The following is a 24426-nucleotide window of genomic DNA, read 5'->3' as shown; positions in this document are numbered from 1 at the left end:
CAAGGACCTGAAGGGTGTACCGCCAGAGTTGTGTTTGCACTGCATTCCACTAATCAAAGGAGCAATACCTATACGAAAGCAACCCTACAAGATGAACAAGAACTACGCAGCATGGGTCACGGAAGAAATCAACAGGATGTTGGAGGCTGGAATTACTTTCAAAGTGCAGACAAGTAAATGGGTGTCGCCTATAGTTATCTCACTGAAGAAAGACACCACCCAAATCCACATATGCGTGGATTTACAATGTCTCAATGCAGTCACGGTCAGGGATCCCTTTCTGATTTCGTTCACCGACAGCATCCTAGAGGAGGTAGCAGGAGATGAGATCTACTCATTTATGGATGGTTTTTCCGGATACAATCAAATTTCAATCACAGAGGAAGATAAGCTGAAGACGACATTTGTCGTAGAAGATGGGGCGTACGCCTATAATCGGATGTCGTTCGGTCTGTGCAGTGCGCCGACAACCTTCCAGCAGATATACTGCACATCTTTGACAAGATGTTCGTGGGAAACTTCAAAGCGTTCCTCGATAATTGGTCGGTATTCAGCGCGGAAGACAGACACCTGGCAGCACTTGGTGAATGTATGGAGAGATGCCGCAAGGCGCGACTGGCGTTGAACCCCAAGAAGTGCAGATTCATGGTTTCGCAGGGAAGATTGCTCGGACACATCGTCTGTAAGGAAGGATTGAAGACTGAACCAGACAAAGTGAGAGTCATCCTCGAAATGCAGCCATCTACTAATGTGACAGAGGTAAAGTCTTTTCTTGGAATACAGGCTATTACAGGAGATTTATCAAAAATTTTGCCCAGTTGTCATACCCACTGGGGACAGGTTAACCTGTAAAGGAGAATCATTCAGATGGGACAAGGAACAGGATGAGGCGTTTGAAGGGTTGAAAGTACGACTGGCTACCGCACCCATCTTAGCATATCCGAACTGGAATAAGGAGTTTCATGTGCATGTTGATGCCTCGAATTATGCGATCGGAGCAACCCTGACAGAGACAGGCAACCACAAGTTCGATCATCCAATATACTTTGCCAGTCGATTGTTATCAAAAGCGAAGCAAAACTACAGTACGACCAAACGAGAAGCACTGGGAATGGTCTACACCATGCAAAAGTTTCGTCATTACTTGCTCGCCACACCATTCGTATTCTATGTTGATCACCAGGCTTTATTGTACATAATCAATAAACCTATCATTCAAGGGAGGATCAGCAGATGGCTACTTCTGTTGCAGGAGTTTACTTTCAAAATCATTGTCCAGCAAGGGAAGAAACATGTCAACACCGACCACCTATCACGGATCAAAACAGGGGAACTGGCAGAGGGGGTGAATGATGACTTTCTCGACGCACAGCTATTTCAGATTGCAATACTGCCGGACTGGTACAAGAGTATTGGAGAATACTTGTCAACAAGACAGTTTCCTAGTGAGATGCCAGCAAATGAAAGGCGCAAGTTGATAATCAGGAGTCGTACTTTTCAATTGATCAACGGATTGCTCTACAAAATGGGACCGGCTCATAATCTACAGCGGTGTGTTAGAAGAGGAGATATTGCGGGTGTTAAAAGAAGCACATGAGGGTCCCGCAGGAGGACACATAGGACCCGATACCACTACGCGAAAAATATTACTCTCAGGACTCTAGTGGCCAACGGTGTACAACGACACACGGGAATGGGTCGTCGAGTGTGACACCTGCCAACGGGCCAGGAAGCTGCTCAAGCAAGACTTCATGCCACTTAACCCCTCCCATGCGCAAGAACTCTTTGAGCACTGGGGATTGCATTTCATTGGACCCCTGGTGGTGAGCAAGGTTAGGCGGTGTCGATACATCATTGTCGCAACGAAGTACCTAACCAAGTGGGTGGAGGCACGCGCATTACCAGATAACTCGGCCGTGAGCACAGCGAGGTTTATTTATGAGCAAATCATTACCAAGTATGGAATTCCGTTACAGTTAACAAGTGATAGGGGTGGACATTTTGTTAATCATATCATCCGACTGCTCACCACCGAATTCAAGATCTGTCATTCATTGTCGAGTCCGTACTATCCGAGAGCAAATGGACAGGCCGAGGCTACAAATAAAATCCTGGTATCAATCATCTACAAATCCTACGCGGTTGAAGGTGCAAATTGGGAGGAAAACTTACCCGCCGCCCTTTGGGCTTACTGCACAACGTACAAGGTGACAACAGGGCACACACCATTCCAATTAATGTTTGGACAGGAGGCGGTAGTACCAGCGGAATTCATGATTCCAAGCCTCCGAATAGCATTGGAAAACAAGTTAGGTGACATCGAAAGCTTAAGGGAGCGGCTAAATAATTTGAATAAACTCAAGGAGAAGCGATTGTTGGCGCAGTGGGCGACGGAAGTGACACAAAACAGACGCAAGGTCTGCCATGATAAGCATCTGAAACATAGCAGATTCCAGCCGGGGCAGTTGGTGTTGAAGTACAATGGTCACAATGAAATCAAACCAAGGAAGTTCAAGGTTAGATGGGTCGGATCATACCAGATCCGAGAGATCAGCGACAATAGAGCGATAAAGTTGTCGACGTTGGACGAGCGATAGGTACCTCAAGCAGTCAACGGATCCAAATTGAAAATATGCTAAGCTAGAAAGATGTCATCGTCGTCGCCGTATGCCCAGATGATTCCCTCGTCATTGTTGTCGTTAGAGGACGGTGATGCTTCGACGCCAAATTGAGGTGCTATGCATGTTTTATTCTAAAAAAAAAATTTGAAAAAAATTTGAAAAAAAAAAACAAAAGAGAATGAATTTCCCGTGGACAGTTGTCCGCGGACTGTGTCTCTCAAGTGGACTGTCCCGCAGGCAGATTGTCTGCAGAAACATTTTTCGTGGGGTCTCCTCTTTCCACGCAGGATTCTTACCTTTCCGCGGGTCTTCTCACACTTCTGCGTGTTCTCACCTTCCGCGGAGTACTTTCTCACTGGCAGACTTTGCTATTGTTCCCACCCGCGGATTACATTTGTTTCCCACGGCATTTGGTGTCTCCCCACAGACTTTACTATCTTCCTCAACTATGTTCCGCGGACTCCTTTTCATGCAGTGGTGTAGGATTGGATGATTCACGAGCTAAACTGAAGAAACCTTTTGCCGAAATTTCCTGTTTTTGTTTTGCTTTCCGTGTATCTTAACAGCAAGCGGGTGAACGTCGACAGAAGTATTGTATCTAGGGGATGAAGAGGAGGGAAGGTTGCAAAGGCCGGCTACAATTGGACGAACGGTGTTATGACCACCTTCGTTAGGGTTTGATATCACGGCTTGCCATGGTGATTGTGATTCGTCATTCTTTGTTGTGGATGAGGATGCTGTTAACGCCGCCTCATGCGATGAAGTGCCATTAATTGAAAGCAATTCAAAAATGCTTAGACTCTTTAATTGACAAGATGAGTACAAGTTTCTGCTACTAGATTTGAACCTACCTCCATGCAACTATGACGAAGATTACAAGAATTCTTGGGGCATATCGTTGAGTCTGTGTTGATGTCTTTGTGCCCCGCGGCATAACTCTTCTATGAACGCCCTTTGTGCCGAGTCTTTTTCCCGTGGGCTTGCCATCTTGGATTTGCCGTGCTTTGATATTCGCAACGGGAGGCAACGGACGAGTAGATGAAGGGGTCTTACCAAAATAAAAATAAAAAAGTCGACAAATCAAGAATGCTCAAAATGAGTAATAGATGATGCCAAAGGGAAGGGGAAGCATCAGCAGTTGCCAGAAAGAGTGTGGGATCAGAAAAAAATCACAAAAACAGTGTTCCATGCATTTTTGTGTGGGTTTCGAAGTGTTCATTTGGTCTTGGCGACGAGGGGCGCTGCCCCTTGACCCCGCCCTGTATTGCAAAGCGCAACTGGGGCGCTGTGCCCTGGACCCCCAGTCGTTGCAGATATCAGTCGTGGGAAGTGTGACCAGTTGATGAGACCTAGAGTTGCTGCAAGCATGGAGTGTCTGTGTGCCAGAGGCACTTGGAGTGGGTGTTGGACGTGAGGCTGTCGTGGTGGATGCATAGAGAGCTCGGGAGGAGCTGATCATCCAATTGGAGGCAGTTCAACGACACTTGGCTCAGGGTACCCAGGAGTTGGAAACAAAGAAAGTAGCACGAGTGGCTATCAAGGTCAACTTTAATAAAAAGACAGTATTGTGTTAGCAAAGGCTATAGAGGCAATGTGGGTCGGAGACCAATTTGGTGCAGGCATGGAACGAATGAGAAAATGATATGACAGATCTATATTTTGTTAGTCGTCAGGAGACAACTTTTCTTTTTAGGGGGGATGATGTCATCCGACTTGGTTGTTGTCAGTGATTTTGTACTTTGTAGCCGACGTCGTCAATAAATAGTTTGTAGCAGACATATTATGTGGCCGACAGACTCCTTTGGGAAGGTTCGGCAGATAGTATTTATATCCTGTCTGGGTACATTGTAAATCATCTTATCACCAGTTATGTAATCTGTTGGCATATGCGAATAATCTAAGAAGTTTTGTTGTTCATGTTCATTATCTATGTGCATTTCTTAATTAACCTATGCGGTAAACAACCACTTGGGTTAATGTCCTACTAAACACCTCAATAGATTTCCCAAACTCTTATTCACCATTTTCGCCTGCGTATCAATTATAAATGGTGTGTTGACCTAAAGTTCAAATTTGTCTTTATTTTTTTCCACAATGTCCTCCAAAAATACCCAACAAACTTAGTGTCTCAATATAAAACTATGCTCTTTGTTAGACCATGTAGTCTTACCACTTCTCTAAGAAACAATTTTGCCACATGAAAAACGTCATTACTTTCCCTACAAGGAATGATGTGTGTCATTTGTCCACCACCACAAAAATGGAATCATGTCCCCTCTAAGTTCTTGGTAAAACAAGTCCATACTAATATCCTCCCATGGCCTCTCTGGTACAAGTAATAGCAAATATAACCCTGTATTTTGCTTGGTTTCTTTTGCCATCTTACAAATATCCTACAACTTTGCACAAGCTTCTTAACATCTTGTTGCAATTGTGTTCAACAATAATTCTCACTAACCAGAGAAATGGTCTTATCTCAACCAAATTGTCTAACCAATCCTCCACTATGCTTCTCTTTAGTTAGGTTTAACCTTGTCGAGCACTTTGGAATCCTAAATGGCTTTGTTTGAACAAAATATCATCTTGGAATATGAAATCCAACAGCTTGGTCCTCCCAAAAGTAACAAATTTTGCGCAAGCTCTCTAGGACTCACCAAAATCAAGATCCTCTTAGCACAAACTCTTGAGTTCCTAAAACCCAATAACTTTGATCTATATCTTTGACAACAAATTTTACCTCCTACTTAAGGCATCTCCAACCCTATTAGACCTTTCACTCCTACGCGTCAAAACAACAATGTATCCTACAGAAACTCAACCCATTTGAAAAATGTTTTTGTTCAACTTTCCTTGGCTATTGAAATATTGTAAAGCTTAATGATCAATAAAAAAAACACACTCTTTAGCCTAAAGATAATGTCTCCTCTTCCTCAAAGCCTAAACTATCGCATTAAATTCCAGATCGTAAACAAAATATATTATTTTGACATCATTAAACTTCTCTCTAAAATAAGCAATGGGTTTACCTTCTCGACTCAAAATGGCTCCAATGGCAGTGTCATTAGCCTCACAGTGTACTTGAAATACCTTATTGAAATATGGAAGTGCCAAAATAGGTAGCCCTATGACTTTACTCTTCAACAAATCAAAACTCTTTACTACTCTTGTAGTCCACTTAAACTCTTTTTTATCCCCTCTCATGGTTTCAATTAAGGGTCCACAGATACTACTGAAATTTTTGATAAAATTTATGTAAAAGCCATGAAAAGATCTTACCTCAATAGCACTCCTTAGAGTATGTCATTCAAGGATAGCTTTCACATTCTTTGGGTTCATTTTAAGACCATTTGTTGAGACAACAAATCCCAGGTAAGCTAACTCCTTCGCAAAACTACACTTCCTTAGGTTAATCAACAACTTCTCTTACCTTAACTTCTCAAAGACCTTACAAATATGCACTATATGCTCTTTTAATGTTTTATTGAAGATCAAAATATCATCAAAGAAAACAATAACAAACTTACTCAAAAATCCTTTCAATGCCCTGTTAAACGAGCTACATGAATGTGCTCAGTGAGTTAGTTAGCCCAAAGGGCATGACTAACCATTTATACAAGCCCCCTATGTCTTGAAGGTTGTCTTCTATTCCTCTCCTTCTCTAATCCAGATTTGGTGATGTCCACTCTTCAAATCTATCTTTATGAAGTGCTCAACTCCACTCAAACAATTCATAATGTCATCCATCCTAGGCAAGGGAAACCTATACTTGACGGGGATCTTATTAATTGCCCGAAAATATAAATGCATCCTCCATCCTTCATTTTTCTTTAGTGCTAGTACTATTGGTACAGCACATGGACTCAAACTCTCTTGAATCAACCCCTTTTGCAATAACTCTTGCACTTGTCAATTCAACACTTCACTCTTTACCAGAGACATTCCATTGATTGCCTTCTTCGGCAAACTGGCCTCAGGAATCAAGTCCATTTGATGACTAATCTTTCTTATTGGTGTCAATCTATCAAGTATGTTATCAAATACAAAATCATAAAACTCATCCAACAAATCTAAAACTTTTACAAGTACATCTACGACCTCTCTATCAACTCCTAGAATTAAAGCAAAACACATACAGTCATGCTTCATGCCTTCTGGAAACTTCCTTCCATCAACTAAACATATTCTTGCATTACTAAATACCTTCTCCTTTGCTTCCTTCAATGGGTTCAGCTTGTGTCGAACTTTGTCCTTTGTCAGAGATTAGGTATTTGCATACCCATCATGTACCACACAATGATCAAATTGTCACAGTCTCCCTAATAGTAGATGAGAAACGTGCAAGGGGCATAATATCACACAATACCTCATCATGATAGTTTCCAATTTTGAACTTTGCCAAACATTGTTCATTGACCAAAGCCTTGTGATCCTTCTACATGTGCAACTCCTGCATGGCCCTTTGGTCTCCTACTTATCCTCCCTTGATGTTAGGACACTAATAAGCTCGATGTCCTTCTCACATTGGAAACATGTTCCATAGAAACGTCCCTTCCCAGTCCTTGGCCTCTTTCTCTTCCTCTTTGATCACCATTATTTTGATTGCGAGGACAATAAGAATTATTTCCCCTCTGATTCTAACTACTACTAGAGTCAACATTCTTTTTATGATCTTCATTTCGGTCTCCATAAGACCGTCCACTCAGATTTCCACCACGACCTCTTCCATTTTGCTTGCTCTCAAACTTCTTGGCCATCATTTCCTCTACCTTCAAAGAAAATTGATATGCATCTTTAATGGTAGACATTCTTATTATTCCAATTACTCCTGAATACTCAACCTCAACCCATTTATGTAATGAGCAACCTTCTCTTTGCTAACTTTAGAATGAAACTATTTGATAAGGTCTCAATAGAACTCTTCTATTTGATCCTCAATGAATTTTCCTGCTTGCTTCAATGCTTGCATTTCTTCAGTAAAACAAGCTCATAGTCAACAAGAATGAATTGTCTCTTCAATTTATCCACCGTTGGATCACATCTTGTTCTCTTCTCCTTCCCCTTTCAATTTCTCTCTAGTAGTACCTTTCCACCAAATTTTAGCATGACCTTTCAGCTTGGCCTTGGCGAATCTGGCCCTCTTAGTTTCCTCGGTGTCTTCCTTTGCTTCTTTATTGCTTTGTTAATTTGTTCTTTCATGGGCACCATTTGGTGTCCCTATTGTGGGTGGTTTCCCTTGTTTGAAAACTTTCAGCCCCTTAGACGCTTGTTTTTTAGTTGGACATTAATAAATTTATCTTATCTTATCTATCTTGATTAAGATTTTGCAAAAAATGTGGAAACGTCAATCTTTGGTCTCTTTCCAATCTTTGAAATGGCCCTTAAAAACTAGCCTCATCAGGATCTCAGACTGTTTGATGTTCTTCTTCAAACTATCATTCTCCATATTCATCCTCACTTTTATTTCTTGCCCTAATATTGGCTCCTTAATCCAGATCGTCTTGAAGTAGTTGAACCTGTCTCTGAAGGGCTCTAAAAACCTCTTCTATCACTCCCACAACTCCTCCACCACAGTTCCTTTGTGGAGGTATTTTCAGCACTTATCTCTTAGACCCAAAACCACAATCCTAGTGCATACTGTCACGTTCAAAGATCTGTCTATACATTCAGAAACTTTTTCTTTAATACCACTTGATCTATCTATATCTGTTAATACCTAATAAATCTAAGGATGTGGCAATAAAAGTTAAGAAGTAATCAGCAAAAACAATAAAATCTCCCAAGTTTGATCAGCAACAATAAAAAGACTCGAGCTGTTGTGTGTATATGCCTATGCAGCAATAAAAGTCAAACCTGCTGCATCAGCAAAGTAATAAGAATGTCGAGTAATTTATTGTGTATATAATATTTCAAAAGTGCCATTTATGGAACCATTCAGAGCAAGGATTTTTGCGTGTTTCAACTTTGAATCATTATGATCATATGATTTCTATTTACTTCAGCTACAGCCTACAATTTACATTTTACGTGTAACATTGTTACGTATGTGATGGATTTACCATTTATGTTCTATGTTTATGTATGTTAACTTCTATTTGATGATGTTATAGTGTGTTTAAGTTATATTCAATAAAGGGTGCATGAAATAAGTTTTAAATTGTTACAATCTCTAAATTTAAAGGGTTTTTTAAAATTTGCCGATTCATGATTCGGCCTTGGCGATTTCGATCCGATTCCGATTCTCGTTACTTTGTATAATATACTACAACCATAGGGGCATTTTCATTACAATAATCTACAAGCCAGGGCCACCATATGCACCACCAAAAATGTCCACGTAACCCCTATTTGTCTTCTTTGTATTGGGAAGTTTTAACTGCCCTAGAAGGTTTTGGAAATATGTAACCCATCTTGTTTGAGGCTGACCAACTTTATATTACTGTCCCCTATATTGGAATATGTCGAGAATACGCCCCAAATGGGTTTTGGCGCACATTGGAGTATTTGAAAAAAAAATTCTTTCTCTCCTAAAGAAGTGAACTTCTAGAGGCCATACCCTGTGAACTATGTACTTGATTATAACCACTTTTTGGAAACCTCTCGAAGTGCTCTACAACCTATGATCACAAAGTGGGAAGCGCCATCTAAACAAAGTTTGGCCCCCCTTTTGAATCCTTGAAGGCCTTCAAAACTGAATTCAAAGTTTCTTTACCACCCCGTCAAAACAAAAAATTCAATATCTTCAAAACCAAACTTTATCTCAGCACAAAACTTTACTGGCTAGCTTATATATCCAAAATGAACCTCCAGGTAAGCAATTGAAACAATCCATGCTCAAGTGAACAATTTAGTAAAAATAGTAAACTTGTCAAAAATAGTAACCCTACCCAAAGATAGTTCTTATTGAAAAACTAGACAATATTTTTGGGTGATGCAGGAACATACAGCAAATGGACATGGCTGAAAAATGAAAAAGTTGTTTTATTGAAAGTAGGTTGTCATGGGACGAATTGGGAGGTGGGGCAGGAGCAATTAAAAATGGTAATTGGAATCGTAGACATTTGGTTACATTGGAGTAGGGATCCTAGTTTAAGGCCCATAACCGGAAAAAAGACATAATAATTTTGACTGAAAATCATGAACACAGCAGGTGCAAAAACTCATACAAAAATATCAGTTTCGCACAAAGTGGCTGGAATATGCAAAACATTTGTATGACTGTCAAAAGAAAAAAGAAACTAAAAATGGGACCGGCAAGTGCAGAAGCCCAAGATATAGCTGATTTATAGGCTGAAGGCATTAGGTCGCCTCACATTAGAGACATTTTCAATAACATTGCCAATTATCATAAGGAATGGACCACCAGCCTAGTCATACCCCTTTCCAAAAGTAGAGAGATCAACAATCCATCAAATTACAACACTATTGCAATCAACTTATGGTGGGAGACAAGATTATCTACTGAACTAAAAAACAAGGAAAAAGTGCAAAAGCACAAGAATGCTTCAGACCAAAGCATTTGAATGTAGATTATTACATAACTCTCAGACATTTCATTAAAAAGATATGGGACGGCAGGTGAAAAACAAAATTGTTGATTCATTGACTTCAAGAATGCATCAACGCTGTACCTAAAAACAAGCTATACAGTAGGATGAAAAAAATTGGAATGTCAAAAGAGTACATAGTGGCAGGCTATCAACTCTATCACCAGGTTAAGACTAAAATCAAATGACATAGAGGTTAAACAAAGTTGCCATCTATCACCCACCTTATCTGGCATGTTTATTGACAAGCTGAAAGAATGGATAGATAGACATCCAAGTACTTAGTTATGCTATAAAACTCCTATATTTGGATGGTCTTATATTGACTGTAACAACTCAAAGCTTAAGGGATCATTTGAAAGCCTTAGAGCTCTTTTGTATAAGTCAAAATGCAAGTCACCACTACTACAACAAATATTTTGGTCTTCAAGTTCTCACAACAAATATGATAAGAAACATATAAGCTTCATATTTAAGAAAAACTCACTCGAGACAGTCACAGAATATAAAGACCTAGTACTGATTTTACTAACATACAAAAAAGAACTCAAGTGACAACATAGTTGGCGAGCACCGTACTTGCTATAAAACAGGTGCAAGATATATGTGAGACTGGAAGATTGCAAAACCTTCAGGCCCTTGTTTGGGTTGCTTGTAGTGTCAATGATGCTCTATGGTTGTAAAGTTTGGGCCAACAGTAAGTCAAATCTAAAGTGATGGAGGCAAATGGAGAGAACTCGGAGATGTTTGATCACAAGCAACTTTAACATTAAAGCATCTGTCCTCTATATGAAACAATTCTAGCAATATAAGGAAAATGATGAACATGGAGGAGGACAGGCAACCAAGGCAGCAATAGAAGAGTTGGACAAACGAAAGAGGACATCAATAAAAGTAAACTAATTATGGATAAGTGGATATCAACCTACTAGAATGTCCAACCACCAAGCAAAAGATCTAAAAGTGTGTGAGGGAAAAGTTTAAAAATAAACATGTCAACAAAGCACTCCAAGAGAAAAAAGCAATACAATATGACTGAGTTCAATCCCGCCTAAAATAGGACAGCGGAATATACATACGGATGAAAAACAAATGGAGAGTGAACATGCTCATAGCCCGACTAAGGACAGATTCACACTGAATCAAATAAGACAAGGGTGGATAGAAGCTTCATATGTAGACATGTCTTTTTGCACCTTGGGTAGGGTCACAACAGAATGGCACTGATCGGGAATGCTCTGCATATGAAGACGATCAAGACAAATGCCAGGAGAGCTTGCAAGGGTGGTCATTCCTGATCATATTTGAAGAGGGAAACATTGAAAAAGTAAGGAACTTTTGACCAAGATTCGTCGCAGAAGAATGAAACTTTAAAAGCAGAGAAATAACAGAGATACAAGCTAGGGTCTTAGTGATATATGGTCTTTTTCAACAGCATCTCACTTCTATAGTTTTCTGTCCCTGTGGGTCCCATAAACTGTTTGTCTCATGAATGCAAAATCTCAATCATCATCATCAATGTCGTCCATGTCAAGGCCCCAGCAAGTGCAAGCACAGTTCGCCTTAAGAAGCCTCCAATGGGAAGTTTGTCAGGACCTTCTCACCCTTTCCTAGCAATGCACTTGGAATCAGCCATAAAGGGACTAGCATATTACCTTAGGTCTTTAGCATGATCATAAATCTTCACTAAGTTATCATCCTGTTGCCCCTAAAACTACGAGTGGTGGATCTCTTACAATACATCAATACAAAATTCACAAAGAACCTACGATATCTTATAAAAAAATCCTGTCTACCACAGAGGTCTACTTCAAATGATAGCGACAATATAATCCATTAAGCAAAACCCACTCAATTAGTAAAACTAGTTTCAAAGAATCCAAGATATAAACAAAAATCAACTGACCTGTCTGAGTATTTTGTCTTCTTGCCTAGAAAGCGAGCCTATTAGCGTGCATTGCGCCTTTTGACACTTAGGCTGCTCCAACTGGTGCCCTTTCAGCACAGTTATTAAGAATTAATTGAAAAACACAATGCAGTATGGTAAGATACATTGTCTAGAATGTTACTATAATTAAAACTTTAGCTTTAACACATAAAAAATTAACAAAGAAAGAAATTATGAAAAATATTTCAAAGACTTTGAGAAATTGCATCAAGTTTTAACAAGCACCCCATAGTCAATAAAAGACCAATATAAATCAATAGACACGACTATGCCTCAAAGTCTCCCTGTAATCTTTTATTTCTTTGCATTCTGCAGTTCTTTACCTGTTTGGCTTCAAAATGTGATGGGTGGAACCTATTTCATCACTCTATGTCAATTTTTTTTCCAGAAGGATCCAAGATGATGAACTAATGAACAGCATATATGTCTAGAAAACACAATCATTTATCTGCACGCAACATACAATAGTCCAGTTCCCTTTCAAGAAGCAAGTACGGTATTTTAATGAATTTTGATAGCGACTCTTAAAAGAAATCAGGGAACAGCAGACTATGGAAAAGCATTCAGACATTATCAAGGCAACTCTTTATGGCCTACAAAGAAAGCTTAGGTTATATATCCAACAAGCCATTACTCTATGATTTAATCTTGGAATAAGTCTCAGGGTGTTTATAGAAATGCGATTGTAATGAAGTAATTAAATCACCAAAACCACAAATGTAAGAATCGGAAAACAGAGGGTAAAACAAATATGGCTAGAAATAAGATTAAGCTAATGACTGAATGCAATTTAATCAAAGTAAGGAGATACAAGAATCAATATCTATAAGGTATTTGATCATGGCACCAGCTGGGCTGGAGTGAAAAAGTAAATGCTATATGCTTCGTAAAGGGATGTCAGCATCACAGAAGGCTTTTTCTTTAAGTGGATAGGTGATAGTCTTGTCATTGTTACTTTTGGTTTTTTAAAACCAATGATCTAGAAGAACTATACTTACCAGTAACCATGAAGGAGGCAGACTGGCAATATCCATTTGATTGAGTTTCTAGAGTACATTAGAGAGAAAAATAATTAAGGGAGATCCCAGGCGAATTTTGGCCAGAGAGTTCAAAGAAATAGGAGACATAGTAGTAAGGATGCAGAAGGATTTGGCAGGGAAGACAAACCCATGCGATGGAGACAAACCCATGCGATGGATGATGGATGATGGACCAATCCAGACTGGAACAACACGAGAAATGTGATTCATGGGATTCAGATCTAGTGAAGAATGATAGGAAATGCCGTTAAGACTTGAATCAACTTTTGTGATGGAAAAGGAAATTGAAGACTGGAAAATGCATTTTCAACCAGGATAGAAATACAAAAAAGGAATGACTGAAGGAGAAGATAAATATTTTGCTGAAGAGTGTTCCGGGAAAATTTTCAGCATGCATTGATATCGGGATGAATTGTGTCACAAGAATGAGCGTCAATTATCTTTCTATGTCAAAGTTACAATATGTGAATTTAAACTTTGGTCTTAGGGGGATTATATCATAATCTAATGTTCATTAGCAGTAGAGTATCTTTTAACAAATACTAATATTGATATCTCATGTTTACATAGATTAGTGAGGTTTAATTTATCATGATGTTGGTCAAGGGTTGAAACCTAAAAAATTAAAAATTTGAGTAATACTAATACATAAGGTAAAATTTGGCATTCCCTTCCTCCAACAGGGCCTCTCATATGCCCTAAAGGCACGCTGGCCAGGCTGTGGCAGAATAAGTATTTAACAACATAATCCAGGAAACAGATAGTCTTAGATCTTGCAATATTGTGTCCTGTTTGCTGAAAAGGCTAACAGGATCAGTACCAAAAGGAGATACACTATTGCTGGATTGCTTTGTTGTAAATGGTGTTTTTCTAAACTTACAGATAAACTAAATAGATTCAAATATTATTGTCTCATCTTACTTGCAAATTACGACGAACACAGACTTGAGCCTTCATCTCCAGCAAACCACTTCCCTTAATTATATGAGCATCTCCCTTTTGGGTTTTCAGTACTATATGGGTTTATACAATTACCAAATTATCTAAGCTCTACCGATTTGGATTTATCATTTAGGTTTGTTTGCTTCCTCGACTTCTTTTTTTGATATTTTATTTTGATTGTTGAAATTCCAAGAATCCTGACTTGCTTAAAGTCCCATTCACCCACATTGATCGTGATAGATTTAAGTTTAATGACATTTATTTCTTCCTTTCTGCCCAAATCTTCTTAATACTAATGGCTTTCCCTATCTTATATCAATAAATAGGCAAGGCCCTTATGACCTTTCATTATCAGTTAATATTCCCAAAAATTATCTTTTGTTCTAATACATGGCACTACAGACAGCCTTAGCCTCCAGGCATGGCCTTCGTCATCCCTATATTTTTTTGCACAGGTTGTCCTTTCTCGTTATTATTTGTGCTTATTATCGATAAAATAATTGTCTTGACATATTTAAAGCTAACCCAACTTAGGTTAACCCTTCCTTTTAGCTAGACTACTAATTTTTGTTCCTTTTATTTAGTTTTTGATTGTAGCCTCTGTCTTGACATATTTCTGTTGTCTCCAGACATGAAAATAATTCCTTTCAATTTTTTTCTTTCTGCCAGAGAAAATATTCTGTCAAAGAGAAGCGAAACAATATTCACATTTTTTTAAAATTTAGTGACCATCTTAAACAAAAGACTGGAAAAGTGAAGGGAAGAGCGAAGAAGACCACCAAACACAAATACCTGAACATGTAGGCTACAGCATTTGTGAAGCATTACATGTCGAGCCTGCACTGACAAAGGGTCCAAATAGATCACTGGCATTCCCTGAACATCCACTGCAAACTCAACACCTGTACCGAAAGGCCACCCATCTTCAGCCAGTGTACAAAGTGTGCCTTCTAAGCACAACTCCATTAAGGTTCTACAGGTTTCTGCCGGGGAAGGCCTGGTCTGCACTGCTATTGATGCATCTGATGTATTATTCTCCACAATACCAACTGAAGCACTGCACCTGACTGCCCTCAAACTTCCTTTTACTGGACTTAACTTGGTACTAAATTTAGACCAACTTCCATTTTTAGACATAAGTTCAGGAAATTGATAAAGAAAAGAGGCTTTGGCCGTAGCAAGTGCATTTTTAACCCTTCGGGAACCAACAGTAGGGTGAGGAATGAGGATGGACTTGTATGTAATTGTGTAAGACATTGAGACGTTTTCGAAGCCTAGGCAATCGGGTGCTCTTTTCAAATATATTTGGTTATGTTAAAAATAATTGCTCCTAATTCAATAGGTAGTCGCAGATTGTACTACTGAAAACTAAGTCCTTTTCTAAGAATTAGCAAGTGGGTATTCTCCTTCAATAGATTTCAGAGTCTGCGAGACTGATTGCGACAGTTTGAAAAGATGTATGCTGAATTCTTGCATAGCACATTAAGGCATTTTTGAGTTTTGAGTAATTGGGTGATATTTTTCAGTAGATTTGTACAGCGTGCAAAACAGATAGCAGTTTGAAATCTTTTTTCCGGCAATTTTAATTAATGGATTGAGCAATCTGAGCAAATTGGTATTCTTGACTTAAGGTTCAAAGCTTACCCAGCTATCAATTGTCTGCTTGGACAAAGACGGTACGGATTCTTGTTTCGTGGATAAATAAGAGAGTGACTAAATAAAATCCAAGGATAAACTACCAAAGAAATTAGAGCAGATTCATCTTACAGAACATTCAGCGTCGCAAAGAACAAATGGAGCTTGCTCACGAAAAATTGACGAGTTGTTTAGGTGATTTGCACTTATATACTTCCAAGCTGAGCCTCGTTGTGATTTGGAATTCCTGAGGCTATCAATGGACTCCCTTGCCACCGAAACATTTATCAGGTTTTTTAATTTACGACAATCGATGAGATTTGGAGTATGAAACGTTTACCGTTATGTTGTGAGTTTCACTCATGTTCTGTCATGATGAGCACCCCATTGTTTTTTTGTTGAGTTATGTTATTGTACGGTGAGTATTCTTCAAATATTCAAATACTTGTGGTGTGCTCCATACGCACGCCTACTAAGGAGCACATTCCTATAAACCGAGAATCCTCCACGGAACTATACCACTAGCACTTGTACCCGACAGGTTCAAGGGTTAGTCGATTATTAAGATCATTACTTTTAATTTATTATAATAATTAGTTTTATAAAAATTGTAACCATGTTAATGACGACACTAGACCTTAAGAGAATAAGCTAAACAATGTGCACCATCCTTGTTCAAAGAGAATATGACTTCTTCCAGTGGCTACTTCACAAAATTCAATCTATGTTCAAAAAGAATATGACTTCCTCCACTGGCTACTTCACAAAATTCAATCTATGCAACCTCAATGTCTGCGCATTGAGCCTCCGACAAACACACGAATATGTGATTCCACTAAACCCACACATTGGATTTTCCCTAAAACAACTCAGAGTGCATGAAACTAAGTCACTGTATTTTCTATTGCATGTTGTGGTTTTTTTCACACCTTGTGTATTGGGTAAGGCGATAATCCAAGATAGGTGCTTAAAAGAGGAAACAAAGTAAGATTACAACCAGGTGGGTATGTAGGAAATTATGTCTAATTTATGTATCTATTCTCCATGTCATTTCATATCCCTTATGTTTATCCATAGAAATGATTTATACAATTATTTCAACAACCTGATTAGTCGTGTTTATAACTATTACATAATTATTTACTAGAGCTACAAAGTTACTTACTGTCTTCAACAAAGTGTGAGCTTATTGGAGTAACATTACTAGTTAATTACACACAAGTTGTTCAAGTGTAAACTTTCTCTATGTAAACTAAATTTTGTTGACTCATTCTACTCTTTGACTCCTTAAAATCATGTTTCCAAATATAGAACTTCTATCATATATTGGATGCATACAGGTAATTGGAAGAATTTGTTCGCCTTTTTGTAAAGAAATAGTTGAAAGGAAATCTCCTTAAATAGTCTAGTTGTCCTCTTATTGTGTAGAAAGATTGACTTAAATATAGTTTTCTTGTCTTCTTATTGTGTAGACAGACTGGCTTAAATTGAGTAAATGAATTAGACAATATGTTTTCAGCATTTTGTTGGTTCGTGGAAATTTGTATTCACAACAACTATTAATATTTGCACACTTTATTGTCCACCTCTTTGGGCTAATAAATACTCTATAAACAAATAATTGTATTTAGAACTTAAGCAAATAAATAAATGTACACAAAATAATACTTCAATGTTAATGGCTTCGTCTATAGGAAAAGCATGGAAATCTATGTTCTACATTTCACATATAGTTATAGCAACATATATAAAGATACATAATATAGATTCATTTTAACTAAAAAGATGTAAGATGAAATCATAGGATAAATAAAGAGATGAGTGACCATATGTTAATATCTATGAAAACATTACAATTTCTATCAATGTTTTCCTAGTTGTCATTCAAGAAATCATGAACATGCGCGACCTTGAACTTCAGTCTTATTTGTTCTACACTGAGATATGCCCACTATAATGGTTGGATAAGAAATCAAGTTAAGACAACCAATGATAGAGCTTAAAAATTGTGCCTTAGTTGAAACACATGTACCACATGCTACATAGCTTTGTTCATGCTTTAATGTGGGGGTTTGTGACTAAGCTCCTGACAACGCTTAATAACTCATCCAGTCAACATCAACATTAGGCATTGAACAATTTTTTATATTTCTAATTTAATTTATATATGGATCATATTAAAGGATAGGGTCTTGTTAAGTCAATGCAGTGATATGTGTTGAAACACATCACTCAAAGAGATGACAGTAGAAGAAAAGACTAGAACAAAAACACATTAGAAGATTAATACTATGAACTTCCCTATGATGAATACTTTGAAACATAGATTCATCATAATGAAATACCATTAGAAAATGGTCCCAAATGTATTAGTAGATTTACATTATAACTCCAAAACAATATTGTGAAAACAATATGATGTAACTCTACAATTTTGGAAAACTGTATCGTAATTGTGTAACCTAATTACCATTCATTTGATTGTGAAGTGATAAATAAATTAGATCGATTGACATAAAAAGTTAAAAAGGTAATGATAAGTCTTCAAGGCTTGAATGTTTTTATCAATATTAAAGTCAATTGTCTTGACAAAATAGATGATTTTATTTGAATAAAGATAGTTTAGTAATGTGATGCTAAAGGTTATGATTTTTTCCCCCTTAGAATAGCTAGAGTTAGAAAATACCTTTAAAAGATTGGTAAATGAAGATCTTCTCCTTATTTTGAGATCTTAGATCTAAATTGGTAGTTAGACATTGCGAAAGTTAATAATGCACTATGTTTATGTGGATTGTTGTCTTAAATTCCAAATAAATGTATCAAATGATTAAAAGTAAAATAAGGATTTTACAACCTTGTGAAAAGTAAAATAAGGGCTTTTCAACCTTATGAAAGTGACTAGTGGAAAGTTAATTTTGGCCTAAATTTGAAAACTAGTTTTAAAAATTAGGTTCAAATATACAACTTATTTATACAAATTTGTCACAATTTAAAAATTGATCAAGTTGGGTGAAGTATGATTAATCCCTTATCATGGGTGAAGGTATGATCAAGTTGGATTAAGGTTACTTGTGAAGTTATGTGTAAAAACATGTAATTTGTACAATTATCATTACTTGGAAGAACATGATTAAATGAATATAATGGAAATGGAAAACAATGAAGGTTGCACTTGAAATGTTTATTATTATTGGTTTGACATAAATTCGTGTATATTTTTAAAAATATATTTAATGAGAGCTTTGATGAATTATTTGATATAATTTTTTGAGAAACACAATTTATATTTAATGAAATGAATTATTGCACTTATTTTTTCTAGAAATAATATTTTTTGTTTAATTTAATTTTTAATGACAGTTTATTTTAGACACTACTCTTATAGCTTCTAATATGGTTTTCTTTCAATAGGGTACATGAATTATCATCAAAAATTTTAATCACACTACAAAATTCATATGATTTTCCTTTTAATAGAGTACATCGATTATCATCAACTTTTCTTATCATACTACATGGTCCAATCGTCAATATGATTATTTTTCTTCTCCTTGCTCTCTTGCATACTTTCTATATGGATCATGTGGTGTGATCCAACACATTGAATTAAAAAAGAAAAAGAAATCTGATTCTTCTATCTCTTGTATTTGTAACATTCTTGCTAATAAAAAAGAAAAAGAAAAATCATTTTTTGTCTCCCTTTTCTCTTGCCTCCATGTAGTACAATTAGAATCTTCAAAATGTCTTTAAGTGATTCTTTCTACCTTTTATATTTGTAACACTTAATCAAAAGTCAAAATTTAAAATATTACCATCACAAGTTGAGAGTCAATCTTCTATAATTTGAATCTTCAAAATGATCACTATAACTCCTTTGACAAAAACCATCTCCATTTAGAGGTAAGATTGTATTAACATTCTAATAAATTCACTACTTGCATCTTATCAATTTGACTACTTTCGTGATGATGAGAATATCGGAAAATTTGAATAGCATATTGATCAAATGATCACTTATGTATACAATTATGGGAACAAATAACTTTCCTATAAATAAGATAAATTAATTGACTACAAACTACACATGAAATGAAAGACAACTAACTACAAGGACACATCCAATTGTTAAAATCTATGACTCGTACACCTCAACTATAACTTATGTTACTAGCAACTCAAACATAGATTAACATAGGTTGTGAAGAGTGCTTTTCCACTAGATTAACACATTCTGTATCTAATAACAAAACTAGCATCTTTTGTTATATCAAACTATTTTACATCTTTACCTACATCATTTATTCAAATACATCTATCTATTATGTCAAGACATCCTTATTTAGTGATACAATTTTTGAAAGCATCAGGTGGTTATTTACAATTTTCAGTTTTAACTTTACATGGCAATCAATTATTTGATCTTTGTCACTTCACTTCTCAATGAATGTCTGGCTTTAGCCAACTAAAAATAAAAAATTAAAATTATATATATAGAACAAAAGATGCTAGTTTTCTTATATATGAAAAAATAGATGTAAAATAGACAATGGCAAGACTGGTTCGAACTCCGAAGTTGAATACCATTGCTGAGAAATTTTAACATGTCATAATTTTCATTTCCTCCAAGGATGAAAATCAGAAAAAGCTTAGAAAAACGTTAGGCTACAAAGAAAGAAATTCACGCCAGATCGCTATTAATAGTGAATTTGGGATTGGTGTGGCCCAGAAAACAACAAAATATAGGTATTTTTAGTGGCACATATCTATATTTTGAGTGAATTCTTTTAGAAAATCCAATCAGAGACTATAACAAGTAGATGATCCTGCCAAGCCAGAGAAATACAGCCGCCCAATCCACCACACTAAACTTGTCACTGTAATTCCACAGCAAATTTTAGCCTGGTTGATCGCATACCGACTCCTTTTGTGGCACTGAAACGTTAACAGCTCCAAGATTGAATGCCATTCCTCTATATCTTTTGCGCAATTATTATTTTCTACAAAGCGTTCTCCATACTGCCGCGAACCTAGGAATTGAGCAATCCAACGAATTATCAAAAATGTTTGGATTGTATCTATCAAATTTAATTTCTTATTCTGTTCAAATATACATGTGCATCATTCACTGTAACAACCATGAGAAGTACAAAGATAAACAAAATAGATGTTTTAATAGAGATAGTGCACCTTAATAATACTGGTAGCAAGGGAATTCAACTTGTACCACTTGTTCAATATTACTATGCAATTTTCTGCCTAAATAATCACTAAAATAGCTAGCATGTACAAAGCGAATCAGTACGCATCTTGTTATATGCGGTTGAAAGTGACAACAAATCATACTTAGCAACCAGAATCTAAAAAACTTTAAATTTGGCCACCAAAATTAGAATCATTCCCTCAGGATCTTCAATGACTGTGAATAGTGGTACTATGCACAAATTCAAGAAAGAACCAGTTAACACAAAGTATTCAACTTCATTGGCCTCCAATAAAACTACTGTCTAAAATCCATTATTTTTCTTCACTGATAAGCTAAATCTCGAACCCTACTCAAGAGGCAATAATTCCTAGTTCCAAGTATCCCAGAATTGTGAGTAGGAAACAAAGATCAATTTCAAGAACAAAGTCTACAAAGCAAAGAAATTTATGCCAGATCTTAAAAACCAAAGAAATGGACTAGTAACAGAGAATAAGAAATGGAGTAGTAACAGAGAATAGAGTAAAAGTTGGAAGATTTCACACTAGAGGATTTTAATCTTGAGAGAGCTTGCAAACACTGAATATACATTTCAACAACCCACTCCTCTGATACAACCGGTAGTGGAAATTTCATGGTGACTATCCATTTTCCCGAGACACTCAGCCATGGAAACCACTCGATGTCCAGATTTACCTCTTCTTGGCTGCCTCTCTAACATCCACGATGCATAGCAAGAAGGTGAGTCCCTTTCACTCTCCTTTTATCTTGTCGGCCTAAATCTTTATCTGAGTGAACCATTTGCTGGGCTGAACAGGAGACTTCCCGGCGAACGATCTCCAGATAAGTAGCCTATCGGCTAATTAATTATAATGGTTGATTTTGTGTACTTCTAGAACTTAGAACTCTATCGTGTTAATAAGATCTCTTATCATTTGATAAAGAGGAGATAATTTCCATAGCAAGTCAAATTGTGAAGGTTTTGCAAATGAGGTTGCAAGCTTTGGGTTTAACCATGGAGAAAACTCCATAGTTAAGCACACTCGGGCTAGAGTAGTACTGGGATGGGTGACCTCTCAAGAAGTCCCAATGCTTCATCCTTGTAAGCATCACCTAGATCCAATGAGTGTTAAGTGTTCCATTTATTCTCATGAGAGATGGATTTATGTTGAATCACTACTCATGAAACATGGATCAATGAGTTTGACTCAAAATCACATAGTTAAATTGTGATAGCAATATCACAACTCTTATCATGTTAACAACTAATTCTCAAAAAATTCTACTCTCCATTGGATGCCCCAAATTAGAATTAGAATTTAGATTTGGTATTTCCATTACTTTCAACTACTGCAATTCAATCTTTCATTGAACAAATTCCAATTTCATAATAAAAATTGAGTATTGGAGAATAAAATAAAATGTAAGTTTATTTTAAGTCTGCCTTATTATTTTATCTATTTGTGTTTCATTTTTTGGCAATTTTTGAGATTGTTGCCTTGCCTAGTTGCTCTAGTTGTTGCTTGTTACCTTATTCGGTTGATGTCTGCTTGCCCTTACCATTTTTTCATCGACACAAGTATGTGTTTCATTTAATAGCCGTGCATTTTACAGTTTCCTTTGTTTCGAGGGTTTTTTCATTTCATTTGAGGTTTATTTTCATATCGCTTGATGGTTTTTTTCATATCTTGATGGCTCTAATGGTCCCTACAAAGCCCTCTCCTTTCAAGGAAGTCATGGCACTGTGGCATTTTATCTTCACCATCCAATACCATGTCGATGTCTCAAAAGCAATATTTGAGCCACCAGCCCTAGGTGATTTAGCAATGACACTCCCAAATATTTTCCTACTTCCCCGTAGTTGTAATTCATGGATACAATGTGATGTGCAATATCATTGCATCATTTAGTTTTTAATTCAAATGTTGACAGAGGTGTGTACAAGGTTGTTTGCTATAAGAATCATCCGATGAGACTCAATGATTGGGGGCTTTTGCACTATAAATAGTGACTGACTTGTTATTTTGGGATTATCTGGAGCAATCTGGAACTCTTATCATCTATTCTAATCTTAAAAAACTTATTAAGTTCTCACTTACTACCAATTCAGATCCTAGAACATATTTATAACATGTCCCCTTCCTATTTAGCAATATAGAGAATAACAATAGGAATTTAATTTAATCTATTGAAACAACGTTTTACTACAAATGGTATAACTTAACTAGGTAATAAGAATAACACTTCTACTTTAACAAATGCAACAAATAATATAATCTAAACAACTTCTTCTAACTCTTAACTATGTGTTTATCTACTGAAAATTGTTCAAACAAATAGTATCCCTACTTTTAACTTGTCTTGAATTAACAAGAATTAAAATGATTTCTATAGTTGAAAATAACAAACTTTCCAAAAATCACAGTGATAGAATCTACCTTGACATCTAGATTCATATGAGCATAATGACTTCCATATTCATTGAATTCAAAATGCAAATAAGATCCAAGTAATTCCTTCAATTATCCAAGCTTTAATGTTGAGTCTAAAAATAACTTACTGACTATGGAATACTAACAAAACTATCAACTAACTTCCTAAACTATCATACTTTAACTAGCTCCCTATCACGAAGTAAACCAAATGTTACATATGTGCATACCCAAAATAGAGCAACAATGGAATATATATATACTATTCCTTATTTGAAAAACAAAACAACAATCTGAAAGTTCAAGATTGACCAAAAGAAAAGAAAAGAAAATTATGAGTTATGTTATTTACAACAATGAAGTAGAAGAAACAGGTAGACTAATTATATCAAATACATGCCAATTACACATGAAATGCGCAATTATTCTTTAGTTGATTTGATTGTATTCTTCTAGTTTTGTCGTTCAAACTTCACTTAGGTGGAACTTCTTGTGCATAAAATTCAGCATCTTTCCAAATAATTTGTCTTTAAATCTGTGAGTATTTCATAAATGGTAAAATGCATAATGATGCCACAAATTCACAAAATCTATTCAAATCGATAAGAACAAAATATGCATTACCATTTGAATATCAACATTAGTTCATTAAATTCAAAATTAACTTTAAGACTCTATAATCTAAGAATAAATGCATATAAGTCTTATTATTTACACATATTAATATTGAAGCCTATAGATAGTAGGGGCACTACCAGTAGTTTCTCTAGTCACATACCCAGTAGCAGTTCGAAACCATACCTTCGGCCAGATCCATACCTTCATGATCAAAAGTCTGACCTATCAAGCTGCCTTAGGCTTTATATAGATACCTAGCAAGTGGGATAGTTCTATAATGTCACTTTCTCCCGCCCTACCATTACCTTATAATTTTATGGGGTGGGGCCCCTCCCCTAAAATTCTATAGGCTCCCCCTATATTTTAAGGGGAGATTATTCTCGGAGATTGGGTGAGGGCAAGGAGAACTTCAGTCAAGATGGGTTACTAAAAATAGGAATAAAAGA

At 36.5% G+C, this 24426-nt stretch overlaps 1 protein-coding gene and 1 long non-coding RNA gene across 3 annotated transcripts in view; both read right to left on the bottom strand.

The window, feature by feature from the left end:
* PGR7 (proton gradient regulation 7) overlaps positions 1 to 16153 on the bottom strand; it is an 86342-nt gene extending 70189 nt beyond the window's left edge. Inside the window, exons 1-2 of one of the 2 annotated variants that reach the window (XM_089819606.1) lie at positions 14888 to 16153; positions 12072 to 12152 (exon numbers count right to left, since the gene is read on the bottom strand). In XM_089819606.1, the coding sequence (XP_089675732.1) occupies positions 12072 to 12152; positions 14888 to 15352 (546 nt within the window). In that variant the 5' untranslated portion in view covers positions 15353 to 16153. The remainder of the gene's footprint in view (positions 1 to 12071; positions 12153 to 14887) is intronic. The other variant, XM_089819608.1, reaches the window with a different exon arrangement.
* A 4246-nt stretch (positions 16154 to 20399) lies between these two features.
* Positions 20400 to 21750, bottom strand: LOC149566187 (uncharacterized). Its single transcript, XR_016361531.1, has 2 exons — positions 21627 to 21750; positions 20400 to 20757 (listed from the first exon to the last, which is right to left on the bottom strand). It is a non-coding gene; the product is annotated as an uncharacterized LOC149566187 (long non-coding RNA).
* Positions 21751 to 24426: the final 2676 nt, after the last annotated feature.

This window comes from Cupressus sempervirens, chromosome 3 (assembly GCF_028749045.1).
Source record: "Cupressus sempervirens isolate cs-2001-9-10 chromosome 3, ASM2874904v1, whole genome shotgun sequence".
NCBI classification, from domain to species: Eukaryota; Viridiplantae; Streptophyta; class Pinopsida; order Cupressales; family Cupressaceae; genus Cupressus; species Cupressus sempervirens.
The sequence above is the reverse complement of the archived record's forward strand: the minus strand, read 5'-3'. Positions and strand labels throughout refer to the sequence as shown.